The sequence below is a fragment of the Manihot esculenta genome, chromosome 8 (assembly GCF_001659605.2).
Source record: "Manihot esculenta cultivar AM560-2 chromosome 8, M.esculenta_v8, whole genome shotgun sequence".
In the NCBI taxonomy this organism is placed as follows: Eukaryota; Viridiplantae; Streptophyta; class Magnoliopsida; order Malpighiales; family Euphorbiaceae; genus Manihot; species Manihot esculenta.
Genome location: NC_035168.2, coordinates 39,340,307 through 39,359,227, shown reverse-complemented (window position 1 = coordinate 39,359,227; position 18,921 = coordinate 39,340,307). Strand labels below are relative to the sequence as shown.

At 36.5% G+C, this 18,921-nt stretch overlaps 2 protein-coding genes across 9 annotated transcripts in view; one reads left to right on the top strand and one right to left on the bottom strand.

The window, feature by feature from the left end:
- The window catches only part of LOC110620154, a 29,933-nt gene extending 14,347 nt beyond the window's left edge, over positions 1-15,586 (bottom strand). For all 6 annotated transcript variants that reach the window (XR_002488773.2, XR_006351594.1, XM_021763758.2 and 3 more), the window contains exons 1-6: positions 15,283-15,586; positions 14,895-14,975; positions 11,731-11,868; positions 11,272-11,382; positions 11,126-11,176; positions 10,918-11,018 (exon numbers count right to left, since the gene is read on the bottom strand). Coding sequence is in view for 4 of the 6 variants with exons in the window: in XM_021763758.2 (XP_021619450.1) it covers positions 10,918-11,018; positions 11,126-11,176; positions 11,272-11,382; positions 11,731-11,868; positions 14,895-14,975; positions 15,283-15,447 (647 nt within the window). In the remaining 2 variants the exon portion in view is untranslated. The remainder of the gene's footprint in view (positions 1-10,917; positions 11,019-11,125; positions 11,177-11,271; positions 11,383-11,730; positions 11,869-14,894; positions 14,976-15,282) is intronic.
- An 18-nt stretch (positions 15,587-15,604) lies between these two features.
- On the top strand, positions 15,605-18,892 carry LOC110620157 (tubulin-folding cofactor A). 3 transcript variants are annotated; one of them, XM_021763772.2, is made up of 4 exons: positions 15,605-15,758; positions 16,201-16,358; positions 17,420-17,506; positions 18,513-18,808. In XM_021763772.2, exons 2-4 carry the CDS (start codon positions 16,206-16,208, stop codon positions 18,624-18,626), a joined length of 354 nt encoding a protein of 117 aa, XP_021619464.1. In that variant the 5' UTR covers positions 15,605-15,758; positions 16,201-16,205; the 3' UTR covers positions 18,627-18,808. The 3 variants fall into 3 exon arrangements, with proteins under 3 accessions (XP_021619464.1, XP_021619466.1, XP_021619465.1); XM_021763774.2 differs by having other exon boundaries at positions 15,611-15,758; positions 18,525-18,808; XM_021763773.2 differs by having other exon boundaries at positions 15,633-15,758; positions 16,206-16,358; positions 18,513-18,892.
- The last annotated feature ends 29 nt before the right edge of the window (positions 18,893-18,921 follow it).

Below are 18,921 nucleotides of genomic sequence, written 5' to 3'. Positions count from 1 at the left end.
AATAAAACAAACACAAACAGATACTACTAACATCAGTAACAAATTATATCAAGATGAGACTGTATACCAAAAGAATTTGGTAGCCCAGACTTAAAATATGGGAAATTACTGTATAAGTAGGTAAGCGGAACTAGTCACCTTTACTCAAGTGGAACGACAAGACAACAACTAGCTAATCCAAACTTCAAGCATCCTAGAATCATAAGGAAACCAGATTCTAGCATCCTATCTGGGGAATTTACTAATCTCCACCAAAAATACTTCAAGGAGAACAAAGCATGTGAGTTCAACAACTAAAATCCTAGGCAAATATACAGGACATGTTACCCTTTATTTCCTTCTAACAGCAAGGAGAATCTATACACCAATGCTGGAAGCGATACGCTGGGGGGGGGGGGTGAGAGTCCAAATAAGCTTCATTATCCAAATCAAGATACCAGCAAATGAAATTATCTTAGCAGATATTCACTAAAATGGAGGAGGAAAATACCTCAAACCAAAAATTGTAAATAAAAGTGCCCAAAAGGAAACTTCTGCAACTTAACACTTTTTACTTGGAGGAATTCCATTTTCTATTGACAGCACTTTAACTACACCTGCTGGGAGAAAGGCATTTGAAGTATTTTCATGTTCTTCCAAGGCCTTTTGACCTTTATTCCTAAATTTTGCATTAGCTCTAGTGAGCATGAGACACAAAAAGATAGGCAAACACTTAACAAATGCAAGAAGGCATACTTGCTTTCCAACAGGCTTGCACTGAACTTCACAATTACTGAAGGAATGGATAGATGAGATCTTGACTAAGTTAAGGAGCTGAGCCGCGAAAAAGTAAGGGCTACTGTTCTGGTCTATATCTCTTCAGAAGGTGGATACTAATGACTAGTCGCAAAAAAGAGACCTAATAAAATCTTTATCTACAGATTTCAGTGTTGTGTTATCAGCATAGTGAGCCTATTCTTACTAGCTTTTACATTGAAAAGTAGCTCATACCTTCTGGAATTATCTTTCTGAGCTTTTTGAGAAGAAAGGTGTGTCCTGTCCAAGCACTTCGGAGACTTGTTGCATTGAAATAGAGGTTTTAGTGCTAAAAGGGTGCTGCTTGCTTTCTTTCCAGTGATGTGGAGTAATTAATGGAGAGAAATGCTTGCTGGACAAGGTGATTTCTTGGCTTTTTCATGGACTCCCACTTTCAAGGCTTCTAGAGGATTCTCTATGTCATGCAGTATGATTGTGTAAAGTTTAAGGATCATATTTTTAAAAGGAAATACTATCCACCATAGGCTCCAGGCAGATTGGGGGGAAGCAGTTGTTCTGAGAAGCGGCTGTGCTAAAATAAAACTCTTTCCTTTGCAGTTTCCACATACTATGGGGATAATTTTGTAATGTTAAGTTTCCTATTCCTCCTTGTAAATGGAAAATCTGGCAACTCTACAAATAGGTGCTTCTAATCTACATTAAGATACAGCTCTAATAAGAAAGTAGGGAGTGAAAAAGTTTTGATTTATGACCAGGAGTTACTTTCATACAACCTGAAGAATTTTGGGAGGAATTTTTTATTTTATTCTAATTGAATTGATTTTTACAAGATTTGAGTATTTATATATGTTAAATTTGGGCCAGGCCTATCTCACCCCAAAAGCTAGCTCAAGAGGGAGGAGTGCTTATGGCCCATATAAGGGGCACATTACCCCTTTTCACAACCAATGTGGGGTTCAACACACCCCCTCACGCCCAGAATTTTTACTAGTCGTGGCACATTTATGGGGCGCCCAATATCGGATGGGGAGGCTCTGATACCATGTTAAATTTGGGTCAGGCCTAACTCACCCCAAAAGGTAGCTCAAGTGATATGGATTCAATAGGGCAAAGTTCTAACAATGGTGTGGAGCAAACTTATGTCATTCAAATGGATCTACAAGGAGTTCAAAATCATATTCATATGATCCATTTATATTTGGGGCGTGCTTCAACTCACATGGGACAGATTTGGTGCAACACTTGCAATCATAGGCTTAGGGAGCCTAATCAAACCCATGGGCTAAAACTACACAAAGGGAAGCCTAAAGTGAAGATCAAGTAAGGCTTTTGTGAAGATTCAGCTTTGTTATGATGGGCTTGCTATATTTTTATCATCTAACACTTGTTTTATTTTAGCTTTGTTTGGGCTTGTATTCTGGCCATAATTTATCTTTTAAGTTTTAGAGTGTTGGGCCATGTTTTGGGCTTATGTTTTAATACTTATGTGTTATGTTAGTGTGTGATTGGGCTTGGGCCTTATGTGTTTAAGTCAGGTCCAAGAAGAGTGTCTTAGGGTTTTATTTGTTTTTCTCCTTACTATATAAGGAGAAGAAACAATTGTAAGAGGAGCTTTTAATCAAATATTTCAGAATTCTTTTCATGCCTTTGGCGTGTATTGCTTTGAGTGAGAGTGAGGATTTGCTTTCATCAATTGCACCAAGAATCTTGGCTAACTTATCAACTATCCGTTGTGGCGTTTGTCGGATTCTCATCTAAATCCTTCGATCATTGGTGTTTCAGCTTCTCTAAGTTTGGGGTGCCATAGGAGGTGAGTTTATCAAATCTTTGGATTCCATATCTACTTGTGCGTGTGGGTTTGAGGCTTGTGCCATAGGGTTCCGCGTCAGTTGGTATCAAAGCACCACAAATAGAATCAGAAAAAAAAAATATAAATTTCTCTCAGATCAGAAACATGGACGAAAATGGGCATTAAAAAAAAAGGATTTGACACCAAATCGATTTAGATCCAGTTGCCTTAAATGTGCACCTTAAGGAATTAGATATGGCACAAGCCTCAAACCCACACGCACAAGTAGATATGGAATCCAAAGATTTGATAAACTCACCTCCTATGGCACCCCAAACTTAGAGAAGCTGAAACACCAATGATCGAAGGATTTAGATGAGAATCCGACAAACGCCACAACGGATAGTTGATAAGTTAGCCAAGATTCTTGGTGCAATTGATGAAAGCAAATCCTCACTCTCACTCAAAGCAATACACGCCAAAGGCATGAAAAGAATTCTGAAATATTTGATTAAAAGCTCCTCTTACAATTGTTTCTTCTCCTTATATAGTAAGGAGAAAAACAAATAAAACCCTAAGACACTCTTCTTGGACCTGACTTAAACACATAAGGCCCAAGCCCAATCACACACTAACATAACACATAAGTATTAAAACATAAGCCCAAAACATGGCCCAACACTCTAAAACTTAAAAGATAAATTATGGCCAGAATACAAGCCCAAACAAAGCTAAAATAAAACAAGTGTTAGATGATAAAAATATAGCAAGCCCATCATAACAAAGCTGAATCTTCACAAAAGCCTTACTTGATCTTCACTTTAGGCTTCCCTTTGTGTAGTTTTAGCCCATGGGTTTGATTAGGCTCCCTAAGCCTATGATTGCAAGTGTTGCACCAAATCTGTCCCATGTGAGTTGAAGCACGCCCCAAATATAAATGGATCATATGAATATGATTTTGAACTCCTTGTAGATCCATTTGAATGACATAAGTTTGCTCCACACCATTGTTAGAACTTTGCCCTATTGAATCCATATCATTCTCTCCTTCTTTAGAAAAGATTCGTCCTCGAATCTTGCTGATATTTATGTCAAAAACGGAAGCTTTAGGAACCCATGTATCTTCAAAGACCTCCTTTTGAATAGGTGGAAATAGGATAAAACTTTCGTCATGAATGTTTTCATCAACAACCTGCACATCAAGAACAAATGAACTAGGCATAAAAATATTAGTCATAGAAAGATCATGTGGATGTGACCCATTCTCCTCTACAACTTCCAAAACAGTCTTATTCATCTCCTCCACCTCATCAATCATGTGCTCCCCATGTCTACCATCATTCACAACCTCTTCTATAAGCTCATTAATGGAATCTTCAAGAACAACTACATTAGATGATTGCATTACAACTTCCTCTTCAATTTGAATCTCTATGGAAGTTGACATTGGAACTTTAGCCTCTTCTTTCTCCTTTTCTTTCTCCATCTTCCCTCCTTGAACTAGTCTTGATTCTTTTCCAGCCTCGTTACCCTCAAACTCACTCTTTTCTCTCATTTTTTCCACAGAACTCAAGCTCTCACTCACCTTTGTAGCCAAGGCCGAAGCCTCCCTCTCCCTCTCCAGCATTTTTATGTGATCGGCATATACCTCTTGAGGTGATAAAGGAGCGAGTATAAGCTTCTGTCCTTCATGAGTGAAGGAGTACTTGTTATTGAGCCCATCATGTTGCACCTTTCTATCATATTGCCACGGCCTACCCAACAATATATGGCTTGCCTGCATAGGTACCACATCGCACAAGATCTCATCCTTATACCTACCAATAGAAAATGGTATAACCACCTGGCGTGTAACTCTGACCTCACCACATTCGTTCAACCATTGCAATCTGTATGGCTTAGGGTGTTTAATAGAAGCCAAGCCCAATTTCTCCACCATATACACACTAGCCACATTTGCACAACTACCTCCATCAATAATGACAGTACACACTTTTCCATTAACCAAACACCTAGTGTGAAATATGTTTTCCCGTTGTTCCAGGCTTTCTTCCTTAACCTGCATATTCAGAGCACGCCTAGCAACAAGCATCTCACAATGTGCAGCAAGCAACACATTATTAACAGACACATCCGAATCATCACAGTCATTATCGCAATTATGAGTTCTTTGAGGTATTCTTGTAGAAGCGGACGCTGGTGAGACATTCTGATCTTTACTCATCCTACCTTTAATCAACAAAGAACAAAGAGAACTAGCAAATATTGTGTTAGAAAAGAAAGAACTCAAGTGTTTGCACACTTACCACTCTTTTGCTGATTCTTCAATTGCACTTCAGAAACTAAGGTCAACCAACTAACCACAAGGTGCGTTTAATGAAACAAAAAAAAGAAAACCTAAAGAAAGAACGAAGAGCGCAAAAACTAGAAAGAAGACACTGACAATTTGGAAAGTAACACACGAACTAGGTTTTGTGCTACTTGAAAATATCACCTAGAGTATAGACACAAGCAAATAATACTCCAGCAATGTCAAGGAAATAAACAAGCTTAAACCAAAAAGGAAACTTAGAATTCAAATAAAAACGAATCTGGAAAATTTTGAATTTAATTCACTTCAAAGTAAATTAAATATGGATCTATTAAAATCTACCCAAAAAGGCAAGTATCAAGACCCACAAATAGAGACAGAAAAAAAATCAAATAAAATTCAATAGGCAGATTTCTTTTGTCTCTAATCTGGATTCAAGCCAATTCAAATTTCAAATTTCCAAATTGATTCCCACAAACTACAGCAATCAATTGAGATAGGTACGGAAATATAGATACAATCACAATTTCTGCCAGAACAAGATAAGGCAAAGGGAATTTTTTTTTTTTTTTTTTTTTCGTTTTTTTTTTTTTTTGTATTGCGATTTTTTTTTTTTTTGTGATGCACGAAGAAAAGGAAAACTCAGAAAAAAAAAACTCAGAAAAAAAGGAAAACTCAGTAACGAAGAAAAGGAAACTCACAGAAATCAATAACGAAGAAAAGGAAAACCCAGAAAAAAAAACTCTAGATCCTGAGATAAATAAGAATTTACCTCACTTTGGCTCTGATACCAACTGACGCGGAACCCTATGGCACAAGCCTCAAACCCACACGCACAAGTAGATATGGAATCCAAAGATTTGATAAACTCACCTCCTATGGCACCCCAAACTTAGAGAAGCTGAAACACCAATGATCGAAGGATTTAGATGAGAATCCGACAAACGCCACAACGGATAGTTGATAAGTTAGCCAAGATTCTTGGTGCAATTGATGAAAGCAAATCCTCACTCTCACTCAAAGCAATACACGCCAAAGGCATGAAAAGAATTCTGAAATATTTGATTAAAAGCTCCTCTTACAATTGTTTCTTCTCCTTATATAGTAAGGAGAAAAACAAATAAAACCCTAAGACACTCTTCTTGGACCTGACTTAAACACATAAGGCCCAAGCCCAATCACACACTAACATAACACATAAGTATTAAAACATAAGCCCAAAACATGGCCCAACACTCTAAAACTTAAAAGATAAATTATGGCCAGAATACAAGCCCAAACAAAGCTAAAATAAAACAAGTGTTAGATGATAAAAATATAGCAAGCCCATCATAACAAAGCTGAATCTTCACAAAAGCCTTACTTGATCTTCACTTTAGGCTTCCCTTTGTGTAGTTTTAGCCCATGGGTTTGATTAGGCTCCCTAAGCCTATGATTGCAAGTGTTGCACCAAATCTGTCCCATGTGAGTTGAAGCACGCCCCAAATATAAATGGATCATATGAATATGATTTTGAACTCCTTGTAGATCCATTTGAATGACATAAGTTTGCTCCACACCATTGTTAGAACTTTGCCCTATTGAATCCATATCATCAAGAGGGAGGAGTGCCTATGGCCCATATAAGGGGCACATTACCCCTTTCCACAACAGATGTGAGATTCAACAATATAGAAAGAATCAACCTAAATTAGAAATATTTACAATACAAATAAAATCCCTTAAATCACGTCTAATTAAGATCCCAAAAATTTGAATCATCCTAATTAGAAACTCTCTATATTAGTTTAACACTCCCCCTCAAGTTGGTGCATAAATATCACACACATGCCTAACTTTATCAAGGTATGATAGGTCTTGTTGCTGATTCCTTTGCTAAACAAATCAGCTAGTTGTTCATCGAAAGTCATATAATCTAACCTCAAAACACCATTTATTAATTTTTCATTAATAAAGTGTCAATCAATCTTTATGCGCTTCGTTCGGTCATGCTGAGCCGGATTATGATCTATGATGAACCATATTGTGATCTATACTGATGGCAGCTTTATTGTCACAGTACAAGAGGAGTTTATCCCTCTTTAATAGTTTCAATTCCTCCAATAATCCCTGCAAGCATAAAAGTTCACAAACACCTTGTGCCATCGCTCTATTTTTGGCCTCGACACTTGATCGAGCAACAATACTTTGCTTTTTGCTTCTCCAAGTGACAAGGTTTCCTTTCACAAGTGTACAGTAACCACTAATTGACCTTTTATTATCAAGGATCCAGTCCAATCTGCATTTGTGAATGAATATATGCAAAAATGATCGTGTTTAGAGAATAAAAAACCTTTTCCAAGAGCAGACTTCAAGTATCACAACATGCGAAAAACAACTTACATGTGAGACTCACGAGAATCATGCATAAACTGACTGCATATGTTATGCCTGGTCGAATATGCGAAAGATAAATCAGTCTACCTACCAACCTCTAATATCTGCCCATATCCACTAATTCACCGATCCCTACTTGTAGCTTGGGATTGCTCTCAATGGGAGTTTCTGCTGGTTTGCAATCTAACATACTAGTTTTTTCTAAAAGATCTAGAATGTATTTTTTCTAAGAAATGCTTTTTTCACATCAAATTGTTGGAGATTCCAGTTAACAACGCAAAATAGCAAGACTCTAATTGAGTTCATTTTGGTAACAGGGACAAATATCTCCTAGTAATCCACTCCATAGATTCAAGTGTATCCTTTGGCCACTAGTTTAGTCTTGAAACTTTTAATTGATCCATCTGCTTTGAGTTTCACCGTGAACACCCATTTGCAGTTAACAAGTTTCTTCCCATGTGGGAGAGTGATTCCCAAGTGGAAAAGTGACAAGCTCTCAAGTCTCATTTTTTGCTAGTGCTTTCATCTCTTCAAGCTCCCTTCCATTTAGGATTTGCAAGAGCTTCATTCCAATTCTATAGAATAGACACAGAGGAAATAAACAAGGCAACAGCTCTATAGGATAGAGACAAAGAATCATAATAGAGAAAGTTAAAAATAGAGTGCTTTGTGCAAGATCTAACTCATTTTCTTTGAGCAATTGGTTTATTTAGATCATCAAAGGACTCAAGATTTAGGAATAACTCACCAGATGGAGAAGATGAAGATTTATGACATTGAGTAGGCTGCATAATGGCTTTTCCTACTTTTGTTGTCTCTTCTTAAGTATCTCCTTAAATCTGATTTATCCAAACATCCAATTTGGTCACCAATAGTCTTTCCTGCATAATAGTCTCCTGATCACCAATAGTCTCTCCTGTATAGTAGTCTCCTCTAGAGTAAAATGTTCTAGAGTTATAGGACCAGAAATCATCTTTTCTCTCTCATTGTCCTCCCCCTAAGAGGTGATGGGGTAATACTCAAGATTTAGGAATAACTCACCAGATGGAAAAGATGAAGATTTATGACACTGAGTAGGCTGCATAATGGGCTTTTCTACTTCTGTTTTGTCTCTTCTTGAGTATCTCCTTAAATCTGGTTTATCCAAACATCCAATTTGGTCACCAATAATCTCCCCTGCATGATAGTCTCCTGATCACCAATAGTCTCTCCTGTATAGTAGTCTCCTCTAGAGTAAAACATTCTAGAGTTATACGACTAGAAATCATCTCTTCTCTCTCATTGTCCTCCCCCTAAAGAGGTGATGGGGTAGTACTGAAGTAAGGTTTAGTCTCTCTAAATGTAATCTCCATACTGATAAAATATTTTCTAGTAGATAGAGGGTGGTAACACTTGTAACCCTTCTGTATGGGATATACAAAAACTACCCAACAAACACACATTTAATAGCCCTCAGATCGAGCTTCCCACCTATCCTAATATGTACAAAACACGTGCATAGGTGTTTGATAGAACAATATAAGCATTTTTTCTTTCTAGCACCTCTAAAGGGCTTTTAAAAACAAGGGTTTTGAGAGGCATTCTATTAATGAGATAAGCTGAAGGTAAGATTGCATCTCTCCAATAGGTTTATGGAAGGTACATAGTGAAAAGGAGAAATCAAGTTACTTCCAACAGGTGTATTTTTTCTTTCAGTAACACTATTTTGAGCACTAATGTAAAGACAACTAGTTTGATGCAGTATGACATTAGACTTCAATAAGCAGAAAGACAGCCATCCATGTACTCTGTACCATTATCGGTTATCAAAACTTTTATCTTAGCATCAAATTGAGTACAAATCATCTTGTAAAAAGATTAAAAGCAAGAAACCACATCACTCTTTGCTTTTATCAAATAAACCTAAGTCATGCCAGTGCAACAATCAATAAAAGTAACAAACCAACGATTAGCAGATAGTGCGACCATTTGAATAGGTCTCCAAACATCAAAATGGATGGTCACAAAAGGATCATACTCCTATTATTACTGGAGAAATAAGAGGTTCTTATATGCTTAGCATACTCACAAGTATCACAAACTAAAAAACCACATTGAGCCTTGAAAAATAAATTAGGATAAAATTTCTCTAAAATAAAGAAGAATAAAGTTTATCTAAAACAAAAAAGAATGGGTGTATGATTTCTTGTATGATTTCTTGTTGACATCCTGATTTCTTTCAAAAAGAGCCTGAGTTGAATTCAAACTCGGATTCCCTTTCAACATATATAAGCCATCGTGCAGTCTACTATTGCCAATCTTCTTCCCAGTTTGAAGGTCTTGAATAATATAATGGTCAGGAAAAAATTTAATTTTACAGTTAAGTGTTTTGGTGAGAGCACTAACAGATAAAAGATTAATAGGGAAATAAGGAACATGAAGAACAGAGGATAACTTAATATTTGGAGTACAAATAATAGAACCGATTCTAGATATAGGAGTAGAAGAACCATCTGCAATGCGATTCTGATAGTGTCTTTTTATAGATATGAAAGATAATTAAGGAAGCTTTCAGAGGAGCCCATTATATGCCTATTTGCACCAGAATCAATGATCCATGGAGTAGAATCAAGAGACGAAATAAAAATATTATCAGAAGTCCTTACATTACCCACACAAGTCATTGCCATTTCAAGAAAAAACCGTCCTTTTTCTATAAAAACAGTGGAAAATTATTGTTACTGAAGAAAGAATTACTGTTCATCGGCGAAAAAGGCACGGATCCAGCAGATCAGAAGTGCGACTTGAAGGTGAGTCTTCCGAAAAGGATCACTGCCGGAAAAACCACCGAAAAACGTCTCCCACACCGAAAAAAGGTAAACCAAGTCACAGGTCCACACGGGTCAAAGGCGCTTGAAGGCGAGTCTGCCGGAAATAATCACCGTCGAAAAAGACCATTGAAAAACGTCACATGCGTCGGTGCATGGGAAAGACGCAAAATCTTACGATGGCGCGTGAGCCTCACGCGCGTGGTTTTCCGGCGTCGGAATTAAACGGCTAGCTGGCGACGGTCTGGTGACCCTGCTAGTGGCGGCGGCGGCGAGATGAAATAAAATTCCTAGATAGGATAGCACTCGATAGGGTAGCACCAAAAAGGTAGATAGGTTTTAGAAACCCTAAAAAAATTGAATTTAAACTCTAAAATCAGGAAAAAAAGCTCTGATACCATGAAAAATTTTGGGAGGAATTTTTTATTTTATTCTAATTGAATTGATCTTTATAAGATTTCAGTATTCATACACAAAAAAATCAACCTAATTTAGGAATATTTATAATAAAAATAAAATTAAAATCCCAAAGATTTGAATCATAAAGGTAATGAGAATAGATGTTAGAGAATAACACAATCCACATCATAGTATATTCAAATATCTTTCTTCTGCAGAAAATCTTCTCCTCAATCCTCACTATCAATAAGAAACTCAATCAGCCAGTTGTCAGCTTTACTTTTACATACTGCTCCTCCAAAACAAGGATATTATAAAATATGGATGTTTCACAGTATAAGCAGAAGGAAGAAAGCGAGAGCATTATTTAAAGTCTTCGGTTTATGTACATAACAGCATAGAAAGCACAATCTTGTGTCAAACTTATGGAAAGCTTGCAACTAGATAACATATAAAAGGTATTCAACATGTTAACCAACCTTTCATTCACAATATGGAGTATCGGGTATAATGGACCCACAAGCATTGCAAGAAAACGCAAGTTCTGCTCAGCAGAGTCTGAGAAGGTGGTTAAGTCTGCCTGCAAAGTGATGTATGGTAATAGAAACACAGAATCGATATTTTATTTAAAATAGAAAAAGAAAGAAATAAAGATCCTTAGCTGAATGGAATAACTAAATTATATACCTCGATTTGTGGAAGGAATACTAGCAGCCGGTTTGTCATATCTTGAAGCAACTACAAAAAAGGGGCATCACAAGGCAAAGAGATATAATAATACAAGGGAAAAACCAAGTGTTAAAATTGGAGAAAAATGTGATACTGTGATCCACCTGAAGATGCATATCGTCAGCATCTTGCTTGTGAGACATGATGTGTGGCATCAAGTGGTTAACCACTGGTTGAAACTCTGGTTCAAGACCAGCCACTGAAACCCCAATCAGCTGCAAGGTAGGAATAACGGAACAACATCAGTGCCAACAAAGCTGAGTCCCAACAAAATGATTATAAGTGTTTCCAGAAAAGGACAGGAAAGTGAGCAAAGAATATTAAGATATTATCGCACAAAATTTTTAGAGAACATCTTCCAAAAGAAAATTGCCACATCCCTTACTATGATTATCATTAGCACAAAACTTCATTGTATTCCCTAAAGCATCCACTGGCTGGCAGCCTAGCACATGCCAGATAGTTTAGATTTGCAAAACTAAGTGATAACAAACCTATAATGTGATGGCACCTCAATCCACAATCCAGAGCAGCATACACAGCACACCAAACTTTTCACATACCTGAATGAAAAAAATGGCAATGGGATTTCCCCGTAAACAAGATATTCGCACATAGCGGCATGGAGTGTAGTTCATGGGGTATATCATATCACGACGAGGTGCTTCGCAGCGTGGGCGAACTTTTACAAATGTCTCTGGCTGATTATACGGGAAGAAAGGGGATGTCAATAATACAAAATAAGTAATGGAGCACATTCAATAAGCCATAATAAATAACATCAGAAAGTTGGCTTCGACGATGCTCTAGCTGGCCATCCTCACATGCCATTGAAAATATTATTGATGATATGATGATTTGATTCAGAAGCAATTACCTTTTTCTTTAACCAAATATCATAGATTAAAAGTCAGTAAGAACAAACATAGCATACAGTATTTATATTAATAAGTGAACTTTTATCAAAGACTAAATCCCTGCAGCAATTACAGACATGAAATTCATTAATTTTCTTTGACAATTGAATAGCATCAAATGCTCAAATTTACAAGATTACCTAAAAGGATATGGTATTAATGCTTCTACGAACTTTTATGATCTTTCTTTTTCTTAAGTTAAAAAGGTCTTAGGATAGCACAGTGCTAACGCTTAACAGAGTAACTCTACCTTTAGATTTATAGCACTAACTTGGTTTAAGCTTTCACTCATTATCAGTAAAGTTCTCTCAAGTGCAATTAACATTATATGCCTTTTTTATATTTCAAACCTAGCTAATAAGGCCCAGAAGTTCTCCGTTATACTAATAAACCCACCCAATGTGGTTATTTCAATTTGATTAGCTGGTCCATTCAATTTGATTTGGTTATTAATTTCATAACATTTTGATTTTCAAATTGGTTAATTAACCAAAATCAATAAGAAAAAACCAAACCAAACCACACGACCATATATGTATCACCCACCCTACTCTCTTTCACGACTAATGGGACCTATCCCTTCCCAAACCATTCCATCTTCTTCCTCATGTCCCAGCCTTCCATCTTCTTTCTCTAAGTTTCTACATTTTCTTTTTCTTTCAACAAACCCACCAATCTTTGTTGGCTATGTTTCAGCTCTCATAGCAAGACCTACGGAATGTTGTTCATTACATTTAGTTCTCACACAAGCATAAGATCATGACTATGTTTCAGTTATCACAAACCTTGCACCTCAGTCCATCTAGTTCTCGCTCAGAGCTACTCTTCTTTGGTTCTTGCATCCCAAAACTCATATCTACTCTTATCGCTTCTCGTCACCATGATGCCATGACAATCAAACAACTCGGTATTGTTGAAAACTTTAAATTTCTAGAATTTATGTTATTTAATTGTCTGGGTATTACTTTTATATGAGAGATGTAGATCCAATAGTTAAAAGCTTGAAGTTGTTGAATTGTTGTTCTTGCATTGTTTATTTGGTGGAATTTCTGTGAAGGGATGAATTTGAAAACCAGTGGTTATTTTTTTCATAAAACGGCAGAAGTTGGACTTATTCAAAACAACAGTCCTGCACTGAACCAAAAAGATTCCATTCTTCTCTTAGTTTAGTTTGGTGTCGGTTGGTATTCTACATGCAATCAGTTTTTTTTTCCATTTGAATTCAGAGCTGAACCAACTTAATGCTCTTCCATACTAGCTAATCATACAATTAAAAAGATACCATAATATGCATATTAAAATTAATAAATGCAATTAATGATATTATGCAAAAGCGATCAGCTATTTTGCAAAAACAAATTACTAATAGAAAGAACCAGATTGAGAGCTAAAGTCTAATGGCCAACAACAGCTGTAATAATGGTGACTTGAAAAGAGTTTTTAAAGTCCATGGTCACATACACTGGAGGCACCATTGAAGTTCAGTAGTGCAAGGACAGAGACAGTAACACTTATTTCAGCCAAAAGTAATTTTATATCCATCTCTTTTCAAGGACAGTAACACTTATTTCTATCCCTTCCCAAACCATTCCATCTTCTTCCTCAAGTCCCAGCCTTCCATCTTCTTTCTCTTAGTTTCTACATTTTCTTTTTCTTTCAACAAACCCACCAATCTTTGTTGGCTATGTTTCAGCTCTCATTGCAAGACCCACTGAATGTTGTTCATTACATTTAGTTCTCACACAAGCATAAGGTCATGACTATGTTTCAGTTATCACAAACCTTGCACCTCAGTCCATCTAGTTCTTGCTCAGAGCTACTCTTCTTTGGTTCTTGCTTCCCAAGTCTCAGATCTACTCTTATCGCTTTTCTTCACCATGATGCCATGACAATCAAACAACTTGGTATTGTTGAAAACTTTAGATTTCTAGAATTTATGTTATTTAATTGTCTGGGTATTACTTTTATATGAGAGATGTAGATTCAATTGTTAAAAGCTTGAAGTTGTTGAATTGTTGTCCTTGCATTGTTTATTTGATGGAATTTCTGTGGAAGGGATGAATTTGAAAAACCAGTGTTTATTTTTTTCATAAAACGGCAGAAGTTGGACTGATTCAAAACAACAGTCCTGAACTGAACCAAAAAGATTTGGTTCTTCTCTTAGTTCAGTTTGGTGTCTGTTGGTATTCTACATGAAATCAGTATTTTTTTTTTTTTCCATTTCAGTTCAGAGCTGAACCAACTTAATGCTCTTCCATACTAGCTAATCATACAATTAAAAAGATACCATAATATGCATATTAAAATTAATAAATGCAATTAATGATATTATGCAAAAGCGATCAGCTTTTTTGCAAAAACAAATTACTAATAGAAAGAACCAGATTGAGAGCTAAAGCCTAATGGCCAACAACAGCTGTAATAATGGTGACTTGAAAAGAGTTTTTAAAGTCCATGGTCACATACACTGGAGGCACCATTGAAGCTCAGTAGTACAAGGACAGAGACGGTAACACTTATTTCGGCCAAAAGTAATTTTATATCCATCTCCAATGTATCATTTTCATAGATAAGGATTATAGCCCGATAATCACAGAGGAATTCATTTTACTTACCAGAGTTATCGATACACAGTCTAATTTCTGCGTCAATGTCAACTATCACTTATCATCAAGTATTCTTTTGCTACTAAACTCTTCTTGTTATAATACAGAACAGTTTTCACATTTTAAATTCAGAGTGTAAAGTACGACACCACAAAATGAAATGTTAAACTAATCAGAATCTAAATATAAGGACCAACAACTAACCTTGTATCGCAAACCAACTGAGATTTCCCACTCAAGTACTGACTTGTTATATATCCGTATATGTGACAGCAAGCAAGGTTCCTGAAACCAATAATCAGAGCAAACAAGCTTATTCAATATATTTTTACTCAAACCAAGTGAAAGCAACCTGAAACTCAGTATATAACATCTTCTCCACTCTTGTACTAATTAAAAAAAATTCCAAGAATTCTCTTGTTTCCTCCTAATTACTCAGTGCACCCAGGAACCATACAAAGGTCTAATTCAGACTTCAAAGCATAGCTAAGAAGCATACAGTTAACTTGGATCATAAATAACCGTTGAGAAATAGTACAAGTCACAAAGCATATGAAAAAAGGGAGAAGAAAAAAAAAACAGAAAAACTTACATCGAGTTCAAGGAGGATCCACTCTTTAGTGTTGGTGCCTGTGGACCAGTGGGAGCGGAGGTCGGTATCGAGGACGTGAGAGGCTTTTTGAGACAGAGATTCTCTCGACATTCCCTTCACTTTGTAGCTCAGTGGTTTTACTCTTGGCTCCAATTCTATCTCCATCTCTCTCTCTCTCTCTCTTCACAGTTAGGGTTCAAATTACAGAAACCTTTCTGTCTCCTGAAACTGAAAAATCACACAAGAAGAGCACGAGGAAGAAGACGATGAATGATTCAAGCGTTTGTTTCTGACGAAAAGGCCGGTGGTCCATAACGATCCGTTTCAAGTGGGCTTAGGCCCAGTCCACTTGTCTCACGTGCTGCACGTGACATGAACAGAATCATCCATTTCCCTCTCCTCCAGAGCTTTTGCAGCTGACTGATTTTGCACTTCCGACGCTCTTTCTCCCTTCCATCAAAGCAATTCAAGCTAAGGTACTCTTTTTCTTTCTTTCTCAATCTCTCTTTCACTTTTTGTGGATTTGAATTTCAATGGAATTATCTCATTTTGTGAAACCTTTGTCGTTGAGAAATTTGTTCCAGTTTCTTAGATAATTCAGATCCCATTGCCTTTATCTCTCTCAGATGCCAAAACCCTAACCTCATTTTGTTTTCTAACACTGTGCTTGGTTGGAACTTTTTGGAGGCAAGATTTTTAAGCAAGATAAGGTTTTTGGAGGTTTTGAAACTTCCAAAAGAAACCTCTCTTTTTAACTCATCTTGGTGAATTGAGGAGTTTCAATGCCTTATATTCCATTACTTTACTTTATAAAACATTCCTTCACTCCGTCCAAGTAAGAAAATGCAGGCTAAGAAATGAAGTTTTCCTTTTTATTGAAGCCCTTTAAATGGGTCTTTGTGTTTTTTTCGGGAATAGATTAGATGGCTACGCTTAGAAATCTGAAAATCAAGACGAGTACTTGCAAACGCATTTTGAAGGAAATGCATTCCTATGAGAAAGAGGTTGAGAGAGAAGCTGCTAAAACAGCTGACATGAAGGAGAAAGGAGCGGACCCTTATGACCTTAAGCAACAGGTATGCATACTTTTGAAGACTACGTAGACATGGTATTGGTCTATGGTTTTTATTTTAGGAATATCGAAAATAGTGTTTCTTTAGCCTTGCTGGTGCTGTTGGGTTCTGCTGGAGATCTGCAATTTTCTGTTCGCTTTTTGGTGGGAGAAATATTATGAACTTTGAATTGGAAGGGAAGGATGGAAAATTACAAATTTGATTTTTTTTAAAAAAAAATATATAATAAAACATTGTGGAGAAAGGAGGAAAGGAACTCCTAGGATGGAGAGTATAACGTGTACATATACACTCACAGAGGCACAGGAAAATGTTTGTTTTGAATGATCAAGGAAGAAATGATAGAAGTGGACCAATAGGATAGGAACAGAGATGACTCATGGATTATTCAGTTAGTCTTCTTCAGGTATGGTTTCGTGATGTCTAAGATCCATAATATGTAAATTTTTTGTAGAATCTGTATTAATTGAGGTCCAGTTTTCAGACATAGAGAGTAGGACTTGTCTCTGAATGAATATGATTGCTAAGTGCTTTTTATCAGTCTTTGTGATTAACTCTTCACGCATTATTGTTGATTAAATGAATGAAAGCTATCTAAGACCATCTTATCAGTAATGTGTCACCTTGACCTGTATCAACTCATTCCTGTACAACTGTATGGAAGGTGACTGTGTAGGGAGCTATAGTTAATCTGATCTTGAATTTGGAATTAGCTCATTGAAATTGGAATCCTCAACCATGTTTTAAATTGAATTTACTTTTTCCAAAATGCAATTTTCATTAATTTGATCAGCTTGACTGGCCTATACATTGATTTGGTCTTTTCTTGAATTTGGATTATCTTCTTGAAATTGCAATCATCAACCGTGTTTGGAATTGATTTTGCTTTCTCCAAAATGCAATTTCCATTCATATGATCAGCTTCACTAGCCAATACATTAATTTGGTATTTTGAATTATATAACTAACAAGCCAAATATAGAAACAGGTTTAATTTGTAATATGGCTTCTCTTTTTCTTTTATCTTTCAATTGTCAACCTTTTTCTCTTCTTGGTTGATACAGGAAAATGTGCTGGCTGAATCAAGGATGATGATTCCTGATTGTCACAAGCGCCTTGAAGCTGCATTAGCTGATCTAAAAGGGACTTTGGTATGATATTATATGCAATTAGCATACTGTTGATTCTCACCTCTCAAGTTGTCACACAAGAATATTCTGAAATTTTTTAAGACTTTAGAGGTTCATGAAATTTGGTAGCTCAGGACAATGAGCTGAACTGCATGAGTTGGTCTTCATTGCTATAAAAAATTGGGTATGAAAATGAAATTTCCTATCATCTTTTGGCATAGCTTTAGGTGTTTACAAGATATTTCAATGGGACTGGACAGTGAGGTGCCAATTGTGTAACTTGTTAGAATCTTGATCAGCTGATTTTAGCTAGAAGAGATTACAGTTCCTTTGCTCAGTCATTGAGAATAATGCACTCTGACTGTGCTTCAAAGAATTCTCTTCTGTTTCTGGATGCATATAATGAGTTTAGCAAGTCTTAGCCCCAGCAGCTAGGAGAAATATCATGATGTTGTAAGACCTCAATTATATGTTGCGACAGAAGATTACTAAGGTGTTTACATAACCCGGGTGTCATTATCAAAGAGATAAAACCTTTATGATTCAGATAGGCTGCCACAGGGTAGAATAGGAGCTAACCTTCTTTTCTTTTGTGTAAAGCCTATGTAGTTGCGTACCATTGGCTATTTTTACCTAACTGCTTTCATTTGATAAATTTGAGAACACCCAAGCGTAAAAGAAAAATGACGAGCTAGCCGATGGGCATAATGTAGTTGAAGAGCTAAGAAGAAAATTTTTTCATGCAAACTGGATTATTACTAGAATGTTGTTACATTATCAGTGGAACCCTGCAATCAACCCACATTCTCTCAGTTCTTGACCCTCCAGGGGTTGTTAAGTTTGTATTATTTTTATGCATAACATGCAAAACAAGAAGCTTTTCTTGTTAACTTATTATTTGTTTATGCTTGTACAAATGTGCTAAGGTGGAAAAAGTATTGCGTCCTTGTTCTGCCAGTTTATCTGTCTGCCATGTGTAATTTTTTTTAATCTATATGGTTTTGCATGTAACCAATGTCACGAGAAGTTCAATTTTCAGGCTGAATTGGAGGAGTCTGATCAGAAGGACGGACCAGATATTGAGACTGCTCGAAGCACTATTACAGAGGTTGCCCAATTATTTCAAGCAACAGATGCATAGTACGTGCCAACTATCAATGTAAGAGTTGGACATAGATATGGATTTGTATGATTCGCTTTCACAGTCGTAAACAGCTTGTAATCATATGGATTGCTTCTGTGATGGGTTTTGGAAATTTTTTGTGTACAAACACCATCTCCAGCCGAATATGCTAGTTAAAGGTCTTACATGATTTTCCCTTCACAAATAGCTGTTGGAAAATTAATGTTACCTTAGATGATGTCTAACTTTCCACAAGTTTGTTTTAACAACCATTGTTTTTTCAATCATTTGAAGTGAATGTGTGGCAAAACAC